At 41.5% G+C, this 12,443-nt stretch overlaps 1 protein-coding gene across 1 annotated transcript in view; it reads left to right on the top strand.

Annotated features, from left to right (window-relative positions):
* Positions 1–12,443, top strand: part of LOC145516548 (chondroitin sulfate proteoglycan 4-like) — a 73,838-nt gene that overhangs the window by 26,178 nt on the left and 35,217 nt on the right. The window contains exon 6 of the mRNA XM_081517769.1: positions 10,378–10,576. Coding sequence (XP_081373895.1) covers positions 10,378–10,576 — 199 coding nt within the window. The remainder of the gene's footprint in view (positions 1–10,377; positions 10,577–12,443) is intronic.

Here is a 12,443-nt window from a genome sequence, read left to right as displayed (position 1 = left end):
GCTCTGGAAACCTAGCTGGACCCTGGTCGCCCAGCCTTCTAGACATGCTCCTCTCATAGATGCTTCCCTGACCACCCAGCCAAAGGAGCATTGTGCCACCCTCTGTCCCTTGACCCTGCTTTATTCTCCTTTGTAGTAAACAAATATTGTTTGTCTCCTCCCATAAACATAAGCTCCATTGGGAAGGGACTTTCTGTGGTGGCCTCAGTGTCTAGCAGTAATAAGGGCAATAAATTTTGACTATCTAAGTGCTCCATGGAGCTTCTGTTGATTGGAGAAGACATTGAAAGTATGTGATAAACAGAGTGATGAACTGCGGTATTTTTCTGCAGAGCACTTAAGGGGACAGAGAGCCGTGGGGTCAGAGAATGATGACCTTGCAGAGAGCATGGTGAGGGAAGGTCTTACCAAGGAAGGGACATTTGAGTGGAGCCCTGTGTGTCAGGGGTTCGCAAGCCCTCTACAGTTTGTTGGTGAGCAAGGACTCATAGAGCTCAGCATAGAGTCAAATCATGGCTAAGATTTATTTCAGTGAGAGATATGAAGCAAAGTCTGCTCAGGGAAAAGGCACATGGGGTGAAGTCCAGAGGAAAGGAGGTCAGGCTGTAAGAGTCCTTTCCCAGTGAAGTCACACAGGATGCACTCAATTCTTCTAGCAGCAAATTGTGATGATGTGCAGAGTGTTGTCTACCAGGGAAGATCATTAGATCCTGAGTACCCAAGATGTTTATTGGGGGCTGGAGCCCAATTAACATAGGCACCCTTCACCTAGTATGTACCAAGTCCCAGATTCCCAGGAGGAAAGCAGGGGTCCAGCACAAACGACATTGTTTGTGCTGTTTAGATACACACTTTTATTATTTTAGGAAAAGGTTTGTATCAGTACAGGAAACTGTTTAATAACGGAGTTCCCAGATGCCAGCCAAGTACTGATTTGCACGCAGGACATCCTAAGGAAAGGCAGTCTTAACCCTATTTTTTCTGAATAAAGGCCAGCGTGAGTGAGCTCAGGTGGGGGAGAAAGGAACCATATGAATGTTAGGAGCACGAGCATTCCCAGCAAAGCATTCAGCTAGAGCAAAAGTTGTGAGCCTATAGCAGGTTTGGCGTGTTTGAGGACATGAGAAGCTCAGAGTGACCGGAGCAGATGGAGGGAGGAGAGTGGTCAGCCATTAGGTTCCATGGTGAGAGCTGATTTCTGGGCATAAGGACCCCCTATGCAAGGCCATTTTATTCCACTAGGCTTCAGAGGGGATGGGGAAGTGGGCCAGCATTTATTGAGCCCCTGCCAGGCTCCATTCTAAAAGCATCACATGTGACTTCTCATTCATTTCTCTCACAGTCCTTGATGTAGAATGAGGATTGCAGTAGATCTGGGCGCAGAAAGGTTAAGTTCCTTGGCCAAGGTCATACAGTTAGTAAGAGAGTGAGTTTTAAGCCCAGGTGGTCTGAGCAGAGTCTACTCTGCTATCCACGATATGAATGACCTGGTACAGTGTTTTGAAACTCCAGGTTGCAAACTGTTCATAGTCTGTGAAATTAATTGAGTGGAACAGAACCAACATTTTAAAAACAAATTAAATAGAATCAAATAGAACAGGTAGCATCAGAATGCACTGTGTGTTATATAAAAGTTATATGAAACTTTTGCTTCATTTTAAACACACACACATACAAATACACATATGTGTTCTAGGTTGTTATGTAAAAAGTATCCCTCTCTTTAGGTGTTAAAGAACATTGTATGCCACTGATCTAGCGAATCTAAATGTTTTGATATAGATAAATCGCTTTTTAAAATTATTCTTCCTGTTCCTAGGAACACCTGGCCTTTGACAGGTTGAGTCAAGTCTTGGAAGTTCATTTGTAGAAACTTCTATCTAGCAGGGACCTGGAAGTGGATACTGGAGGGTTGTAACAGAGTTAATGCAGCCTGTAACAACCCCCCACCCCACCCCGCTGCCAGATACCCCCTCATCAGGGTACTTTACCACATGCAAGAAGTCTCTATGTTCAGGGGAGGGGGCATAGATTGTCACTATCAGCTTTGAAGTCTCCCTGTGCACACTGTCATCGTAGGCCTGCCTGCTGGCTCAGCCCTGCCTACCCGTTCACTGCCCATCTGCCTGTTCCGTCCAGCAGGAAAGGATATGGGGATGGTCAGACTAGGTACATTGTCTGCAAACATGGCTGATTCACTTAGGTACCACTCGACAGCCCAGAGTCATGGTGAGGAGGGCATATACAGAAAAGGAACAACATCATAAATTATAAAATTTGAAATATTAGGGGAAAAAGGGATGTAGATCAGGGTATATAATGACAACCTTCCTTTTCTGTTATATATAGTATAATGTGAATGAAATTGGTTTAAGGTTTTAGAAGAAGGAAATCGTGAGCCCTAAAATTTTATGATATAATTATAATGTCTATTATCAATCTCAGTATAATTTAGACCTGATGAAAAAGAGCCAAGAGGCAGCTAATTTTGAGAGCCTATGTTGGCAGCTTATGACATCTAAGATATCCTTTACTTTTTGCCCCTAATATTTTTTTTATTGAAGTGTGATCTCTCTATCATATCCATGACAATGTGTAATAGCAATGACAAATGAACACAGAAAACTTCCTGGAAAAACTGTGTGTGTTGAACATATTGCAAAGTGTTCTCCAAAATTGACAACTTTTAATACAATTAAAGAAGTGCCACATGTTAGGCTTGTTAACTTTCTGAAAATTAATATATAAAGTGTATGCATTTCATCAAAATAGCAAAGCTGTGGGAGTACTTTTTCCAGCAAAAGAATAATTTCCCCAAAGCTATGGTTACTAGTTACTTCTTTCTAGGGAAAAGTTTCAAATGTAGGGAATTATTTCAGGCAGTGATTTTTCTTTTCCTAGATTTCAGAGCATGGGAGACAGTAATAATAACTATTATTTATATAATCATGAGAAGGGTAGTACTAAAGAATGTTCTAACCGTTGGACAGTTGCACTCGTCTCCTGTGCTAGTAAGATCATGCTTAAAATCTTGCATGCTAAGCTTCAGCATTATGTGAACCAAGAACTTCCAGATGTCCAAGCTGGGTTTAGAAAAGATAGAGGAACCAGAGATCAAATTGCCAACATTTGCTGGACCATAGAGAAAGCAAGAATATTCCAGAAAAACATGTACCTCTGTTTAATCAACTACACTAGAGCCTATGACTGTTTGGATCATAAACTGCGGAAAGCTCTTAGAGAGATGGGAATACCAGACCATCTTACCTGTCTCCTGAGAAACTTGAATGCAGGTCAAGAAGCAACAGTTAGAACCCTGAAAGGAACAACCGATTGGTTCAAGATTGAGAAAGGAGTACACCAAGGGCTGTCTGCTGTCACCCTGTTTGTTTAACCTACACAATGAGCACATCATGAGAAATGCTGAGCTGGATGAGTTACAAGCTGGAATCAAGATAGGCGGGAGAAACATCAACAACCCCAGATACATGGATGATACCACTCTAACGGCAGAAAGTGAAGAGGAACTAAAGAGCCTCTTGATGAGAGTGAAGGAGAAGAGTGAAAGAGTCGGCTGAAAACTAAATACTAAAAAAAACCTAAGATCTTGGCATCTGGCCCCATTGCTTCATGGCAAATAGAAGGGGAAAAGGTGGAAGTAGTGACAGATTTCCTCTTCATGGGCTCTAAAATCACTGCGGATGTTGACTGCAGCCGTGAAATCAGAAAACGATTGCTTCTTGGCAGGAAAGCTATGACACACCTAGACAGTATGTTGAAAAGCAGAGACATTGCCGATAAAGATCCGTACAGTCAAGGCTGTGGTCTTCCCAATAGTCATGTATGGTTGTGAGAGCTGGACTATAAAGAAGGCAGAGCGCCAAAGAATTGATGCCTTTGAACTACGGTGTTGGAGAAGACTCCTGAAAGTCCTGTGGACAGCAAGGAGATCAAACCAGTCAATCTTAAGGGAAATCAACCCTGAATATTTGTTGGAAGGACTGATGCTGAAGCTGAAGCTCCAGTATTTTGGTCATCTGGTGCGAACAGCTGACTCATTGGAAAATTCCCTGATGCTGGGAAAGATTGACGGCAGAAGGAGAAGAGGGTGTCAGAGGATGAGATGGCTGGATGGCATCACCAATGCAATGGACATGAACTCGGGCAAACTTTGGGAGAGGGTAAGGGACAGGGAGGCCTGGTGTGCTGCAGCTCATGGAGTTGCAAAGAGTCGCACGTGACTGAGCGACTGAGCAACAACAACAATAACAACAACAGTTGCTGATGCTTACATAGCACTTACTCTGCTTCTAGCATTGTTCTAAGCATTTTGTATTTATTTACTCATTGAATCTTCAACAACTCTATGGGATATGGTTTTTATTTTAAGGATGAGGAATCTGGGACACAGAGAGGCTCAGATATGAGTCTCTCTGCCCATGATCAGAAATGGAAGAGCTGCTGGTAGACAGTAAGTGACAGAGGTGAGGATGTAAGTTTTCACTTGTAACCGTGACACTCTACTCTGTCTTCCTTCATGGTTATAGTTAAGAAGCCCAAGGACCTGAAGAAGTAGATAAAATGAGTTTTACTGTTAATTCCATTTTCAAAAAGAGAGAAAGCTTCAGAAATGAAGGGAGTTGCCCAAAAAAATCAAGTTAGTGTCAGAGTCTGGGACCAAAACAGTCCTAAATATGAATTAATAAGGCCTCTGTATTATGAAGCATTCTTCAGAGAAAGAGAACCAATAGAGTGAGTGTGTGTGTGTATTTATTTGTTGGCTTATTATAAGGAATTGACTTACGTGATCATGGAGGCTTGCGAGTCCCAAGATCTATGGGGCAAGGGGGCAGGCTACAGATGTAGGAGAGCCAATAGTGTGAAGTGAAGTGAAAGTCGCCAGGCCAGAATACTGGAGTGGGTTGCCTTTCCCTTCTCCAAGGGATCTTCCCAACCCAGGGATCGAACCCAGGTCTCCCACATTGCAGGTGTATTCTTTACCAGCTGAGCCACAAGGGAAGCCCAAGAATATTGGAATGGGCAGCCTATCCCTTCTCCAGCAGGTCTTGCTGACCCAGAAATTGAGCTGGGGTCTCCTGCATTGCAGGTGGATGTTTTACCAACTGAGCTATAAGGGAAGCACCGTGTAAAGGCTTTCCTGGTTCAAAGGCAGTCAGGCAGGAAAGAACACTCTTTACTCAGGGAAGGATCAGCCAGTTTGTCCCGCTCAGGCCTTCAGCTGATTGGTGAGGTCCTCTCACCTGAGATGGGGCTTCCCTGGTGGCTCAGACAGTAAAGAATCTGCCTGCAATGCAGGAGACCTTGGTTCAATCCCTAGGTTGGGAAGATCCCCTGAAGAAGGGAATGGCTACCCACTCCAGTATTCTTGCCTGGAGAATTCCATGGACAGAGGAGCCTGTCAGGCTATAGTCCATGGGGTAGCACAGAGTCGGAGGTGACTGAGCGATTAACACACACACACACACACACACACACCCCTGAGAGAGGGAAATCTGTATTACTCAGCTCATTTACATGTTAACCTCCTCCAAAAACATCTTCGTAAAAACACCCGGAGTAGTATTTGACCAAATATCTGAGTACCATGTGGCCCAGTCAAGTTGACATATAAAATTAACCATCAGAGTCTTCAGATTCTCTTGCTGTCTTTGACTTTCAAACAGCATTTTCTCAAGACCTTCAGACCATCCCACATGGCTGCTCACTCTCCTTACTTGTCATTGGAGCTTAGAGGAGGTGGCACGGAGAGTCATCTACAGTCTGTGTGGGAGAAGATAGCGGGAGGATGGGGTAGAACTGCTGAGGGCATCTCAGACTATGGATGGGAGTTCAGAGGCAGGAATCTGAGCATTAACCACTCAGTCCCAGCATTCTGAGTATACTCCTTTCTCCTGAAGTACTTTAAACAACATTGCTTTGAAGCACATGGCTGGCTGATGATGACCATTCAGTGGTGATACAGGAGGTCATTTCAGCATGACAAACTGGAGTTAGGAATTGGAGTTAGACTGTGTGGGGTGAATCCTTTGCATTTTCCTCTGAAGTATGTTCTCCAGAGTACTTTTGTACTCAGGGATGACCAGTGATTTTCGTGCATGCTTGATAAAGTGTATTGGTGTCCACAAGGGGGCTTCGTTTTCCTATTTTTCACCTTTTGCTTTCAAATGATACTGTACATTTTGTTTTGTTGTTGTTGTTTATACCAAAAATAGAACTATTTGCTTGTTTCTGATAAGCACTTGCCATCACTGTAAAGATCTCTGAGAGCTATGGACAGTGGAACAATGAAGGCAGCGAAGTCCAAAATGGTGACTTGGAGGCTTGAAAGCTTGGAAGGGTCAAAGAGTGGGATAGTCCATTCACAAATATTTCACATCCCTCTTGAAACTCAGAACAAAAGCCTGGGTTTTTAAATATTTGGATCACAATTTGGATTACATTGGATCATTTTTCTAAATCTAACGTCCTGTTTAAATTAAAAGTGAATTAAAAAAATACATCATTCCAGGTTCAAGTGTTAATTTTTTCAGATATTTATTCCCTTCAAGTTTGGAGTCTTTGTTTTCTTGTCCCCGCCCATTTGAAATTTCTGTTACCAAAGACTAGGCATTAAATCAGGTCTCATCAAAAGCAATGGGACTTTTAATTGAACTAAATTTTGTTTGAGTGGAAATGGAGAACTGAGGTTACTAGCTCTTGTTTTGAGTGGCAGATTTTACATTGGTTTTGGAAGATGATATATTCTAGAGGCAAGAGGGGCAAAACAGTGTTTCACAAAAGAGTAACTACAGTGGAAAACATGCTTCATCCAGCTTTTGTGTGCACCATTGGAAACAATGAGTATCTACGAGTCACAGGAAGAGAAATGGCAGTATATTTCCAAATCAGTTCAACTTCCTGAAGAAATGAAGATAAGATTCATATATGGATTTAAAAATGTAAAAAGTGCAAAACTAGGATGATTGGGTTTAGAATTTTGTTAGGCAGTCCAACTTGTATATTTTATAGGAACTGTAGCCTTTTCATGGATTAACTGAAAGCCAAAACTTACAATTTGACATTAGGTTGATTAGTATTTCTGATAGCTATTAAAATTGATGTTCTTAGAGTTTAGTGCTGAAAAATCCTCTGTGGGCATATTCCAAATGCCAAGACATAGGAGCATCCATTGGCAACACAAACATTAAACAGACAAACTACGCATCCCAAATTATGGAGGAATGCTGTGGGATGAAACAAAATGTGCAGTGCATGTTGTAGAATAGCCAATTCATGGTTATCAAACGGGAAGGAGATGGGGGAGAGGTAAATTAGAGTATGGGATTAACAGATACAAACTACTATACATAAAATAGATAACAAGGATTTACTGCATAGCTCAGGGAACTATATTCAATATCTTATAATAAGCTATAGTGGAAAATAATCTGAAAAAATACACACATATATGTAACTGAATCATGTTGCTATATACCAGGAAGTAACACATTATTGTAAATCACCTACACTCCAATATTCTTTTTAAATTTTTTTTTTGTGGGGGTGGGGGATTTTCCTTGTGGCCCACGGGCTTAGTAGTTGCGGCATGCAGACTTAGTTGCCCCGTGGCATGTGGGATCAGTTCCCCAACCAGGGATCAAACCCTGTGTTGGAAGGTGGTTAACCACTGGAACACCAGTTAAGTCCCTATACTCCAATTTTTTTTTAAAGTTAAAGAATAAAAAAGAATAGCGTCAAGAGTGATATTACACTCCAGGTGACTTTTAAGTAATATTAAAAAATCACATCCATTCTCAGAGCCAAATCTGATGAAGAAAGATGATATTTATTGGATGGTTACTCTGTGCCAGGTAAAACTTGTTCTAAGTACTTTACAGTGCTTTATATCACTCATTATACATAATAATTCTATTATTCCTACTTCACTAGTGAGGAAATTGAGGCACAGAGAAATTGAGAAATGTGCCCAAAGTTTCATAGCTAAAGTGGCATATCATTTCTGGTAGAAAAATGTAGAAATCTTATGTACTTTCTGATCTCCCTTTCTCAAATTCTGTTTAGTTATAGTTAATTTCACAAACTGCGTTTTCTACTGAGAACAGCCTGTTAGACCAGAGCGATTACCTCTTAAATAGCTTAGGATTGAATTTTTAAAGAGTTGGTAACGAGTGTAGAAGAGGATAAGGTTCTTGTCAGAGAGCAGAGAAGGACACGTAAGCTTGGAAATATGCACAGTATTTTTGTGGGAGGACTTTATAAATACAGAGAGAAATCTGAAAATCTATTTAGTGATAAAGCTGCTGCCTTTAGTGTTGGTGAGATATCACATGACCACAGGATTAGGGAAACCCCGAGCAGCATGATTCCATAAGATGTGATGTGATGTCTCAGCAAGCACTTTAAACTCAGTGGCCCTAGTGGTAAAGAACCCATCCGCCAGTGCAGGAGACATAAGAGACACAGGTTCAATCCTTGGGTCGGGAAGATCCCCTGGAGGAGGAAATGGCAACCCATTCCAGTATTCTTGCCTGGAGAGTCCCATGGACAGAGGAGCTTGGCAGGCTATAGTACATGGGGCCGCAAAGAGGCAGACACGACTGAAGTGACTTTTGGGGCTTTGGGGGTTTCAAAACTGAACTCCTCTTACTGCCCAGATCCACTCCTCCCACAGCTACCCTCATTTTGGTTGATGGTGATTTGGTCCTTCTAGTTGCTGTGACCCAAACCAGGTCCTTTTCACCATCTTCCTTCTTCTGCACCTCACCACACCTAGCTCGTTAGAATCTGTCGACAGCACCCAGAATTTCCCCGCTTTTCCCTCCTCTCCAATGTCCCCCACTCTCTTCTCTCTTCTCTCTGCAGGATTATAGCAGTCGTCTCCTGTTTGTTGTCCTGCTTCTATCCTTGGCCTCCCACACTCTGTCCTTGACACAAGGCCACAGGGATCTGTTACCACCTAAGCTGGCCCAGGTGACAACTCACCTAAAGCCCCATGGTAATTCCTGGTTGCACTCAAGTGAAGCCCAGGTGGCCTTCAAGAGCCTGCAGGAGTTGACCTTGGAGGCCGTGTCGACATGCCTCCTTCTACTCCTCAGCTTGCTAGTTCTAGTCCCACTGCCCTGACCTCTTTGCTGCTCCACAGGCAGCTGAGGCTCGCTTGCACTGTAAGGCTGTGCTCTCTTCTTGGTTGTTCTTCCCCACGTGTCCTCATGGCTCCTCCCTCACCTCCTTCCAGTTTTCCTCAGATAAGCCTCCTATTTAACATCTGAGCATCTCATTTTGCTTCATTTAAAATTTTTTCACAGTCCCTGTGACTTTCTAACAGACTATGTAATTTATTTCTTCATTATTCCTATCATTTCTTCCTTGTATCCCTTCATCCTCTGCTGCTGGAATGTATGCTCCATGATGTATTGCAAGCACCAGAACATTGCCTGGGATGTAGTAGATGCTCAAAAGAGGATGACTTGTTGAATAATGTAAATAGATTTTAAATACAATTGGAAAAATAGAGACTGTTACTCAAAAACAACTGCAATAAGCACTCACCTGGGCTTCCCAGATGGCTCGAGTGGTAAAGAACCTGCCTGCCAATGCAGGAGATGCAGGCGGGAGACTTGGGTTTGATCCCTGGGTTGGGAAGATCCCCTGGAGAAGGAAATGGCAACCCACTCCAGTATTCTTGCCTGGAAAATCCTATGAACAGGGAGCCTGGCAGGCTACAGTCTGTGGGGTCCTGTAGAGTTGGACACAGCCAAGCAACGGAGCACACACACACCAGCATAGCAAACACTGAAAGGCCATAGGGACTAGTTATTTGTTTCCCTGCAAGATGGATAGGATAAAGGAGAATTAAAAATATATATATACTGTTTGTGTTCTGCCCTCAAATATTTAAAAGCTGATGAAATCATTTGCTTCTTAAAGTAATGAATAGAAATCCTTAAGTCAACCCTATGGGGTAGTTTCTATGATTATTTGAGATTCCATGTGGAGTGCTTAGCATATACCAGACACACAGACAGTACTTAGTAACCACCAGCTTTTGTTGCTCTTGTACTTTACATAAATGCATATGCAGTTTAAATAATTAGTTTTGAATAAATAACAATGAACCCTGGTTGTTTTTCTTGAAACCTCATGAATTAAATAAACACTACAACATGCTCTGCATTTCATCTGACATTTAATTATATGTCTGTTTTGAATTAAGACTCATCATGCTTTAAAAAACTTGGGTGAGTTGCTCTAGTTTTTTTTCTTTTAAGTCTTTATTCAAGGGGCCGGTGTCTCAGTTTACTGGTGTTATGTGATTGGAATTTGTCCTCACAAGATTTGTGATTCTTTCTTTTTAAGGTGTGGGTGAATTCTGTCACTGAGATTACCCGTGATGAACTCTGTGCAGTGGATGGGGACTCCTCCCCACGGGACCTGGCCTACTTGGTCTCTCCACCCAGCAATGGATATTTGGCTTTCAAGTCCATTCCTGGGCGTAGCATCCAGAACTTCACCCAGGCTCAGATCAACGAGGGCCAGCTAGTGTTTGTACATACCGGTAGGTAACTGAGAAAAGCAATGTGAAACTAAAATGTGTTTCAATCAAAGGTTAACATGTAGTCAAACCTAATAGCTGCTGACGGAAAACCACAAGCCATCTAAAAACCTTACTGTATAGTTTTTTTAAAAAGTGACACGTTTTAGTAAGGCCAGTACATTTAAGTTTACATTTGAGTAAGGCCAATAATAGCAAACCTCAGAGTGTACCTGTAACTCATACTTGGCTTGCTCACATTGTCATGTAAGGTGAAATATGTACATTTCAGATTCTTTTCCATTATGGGTTATTACAAGATATTGAATATAGTTCCCTGTGCCGTATAGTAAGTCCTTATTGTTTATCCATTTTATATAAAATAGATAAATGTAAGCTTCTCAGAGATCTTTTTCCTGACTGCCCACTGAAATCACATCTCTTCCATTTATCTCTATCCCTTATTCTGGCTACCTTACTTTGTAGTATAGATTGATTTGTTCATTTGTGTGCTGTCTTCCCCACTAGAGTATAAGGGCTAGAAGAATAGAATCTTTCCTTTCTTTGCTCTTACATTCTCAGCACCTAAGAATAGTGACTGGAACATAGTAGGTGCTTAATAAAAATTTGTTGTATGAATGAAATCCTATTGATACCTATTATGTGCCAGGTAATGTTCCAAATGCTAGGACTATGTTAGTGAACACAACAAATGCATTTGTTAAATGATGAATACAAGGATGAATGAATGGATATAACTGTAAATCTAAGAGACCCTGATATTAAAAGGTTTTGTTTTCTTACCTCTGGTCATCAGTAAATCAATAAGCCACATCACCACTGAACATCTGCAGGAGGGGTGATCTAGCTGGCCTCTGTTTCCTGGCTGCCCTTGACAGTGGTCAGAGAGGGCAAGCTGCCCATTCTCAGCCACAGGAGGAAGTGGCGGGGGGAGGAATGTGAGCCTGGGGTGCATGATGGGAAAGCTAAAAGCTGTATCTTTCCAGCCACTTTTAATTACCTTCTTTGAAAATATAATAAAGAAAACAAAGATAAAAATCTGCTAAATTCAAAGGTAGTGATTTCCTGATTATCTCTGCAGTTAAGTACAAAGAATTCTGAGATAACCTGAAAAGCATTTACTATGTGACCACTCTTATCTAGTGGTTCCAAACCTGTAGCCCGGGGACCTGTTGGGGGTTAGTTTTATTGCAATAAAATCGTAAATCTACCCACGTATGTACCAAAGCGTTGTTTCTAGACTGAATGATCTTTTCCACATGTGTTTTTATTTTTAATTGTATGCAGTTGTTCACATTAATAAATACAATTCATTTAAAGGGACATTGAATTGATAGGATGTTTCTGCCAATTATGTGTGGTTTTGGTTAGTAGATACTAAAAATCCAGGTATTATTAGGCAAGGGCCTAGAAGTTTTTTATCTCTATGAAAGGATTATCATATGTTCAAAATAGTGAGAACTGCTTTAGAGACTTGCACAGAGAAAGTTTAGAATTTCTAAGACTAAGCAATGTGCAGTGGGAAGGAGTTACTGATTGTCTGGCATGTGCTAGGCACTGCAGGAGATACAATGAAAGGACCCATTTCATTTAATCTGCAGAAGTTTTCTGAGTGATTGGGAGTAAATGATCTCATTATAGAGATGAAGAAACTGAGGCCTAGAACTAGATGTAACTTGGTATGACTCTAAAGCTGGGCTTTCTCTAATAGGTGCCACCCATAGAAGGGAAGAGTAGTTTGAAGAGCTGAAGTTACTCTTTGCAGTGAAGGATTGAAATATAAATTAGCTCTTTGGATTGATTTGTTTGTCAACTACCAGGTCAATATTTGCTTTTGGCAAATAGAGAAAATAATTTCTCCTAAAAAAGC

Source organism: Giraffa tippelskirchi, chromosome 8 (assembly GCF_054371585.1).
Source record: "Giraffa tippelskirchi isolate mGirTip1 chromosome 8, T2T-mGirTip1v1.2.pri, whole genome shotgun sequence".
Lineage (NCBI taxonomy): Eukaryota > Metazoa > Chordata > Mammalia > Artiodactyla > Giraffidae > Giraffa > Giraffa tippelskirchi.
The sequence above is the reverse complement of the archived record's forward strand: the minus strand, read 5'-3'. Positions and strand labels throughout refer to the sequence as shown.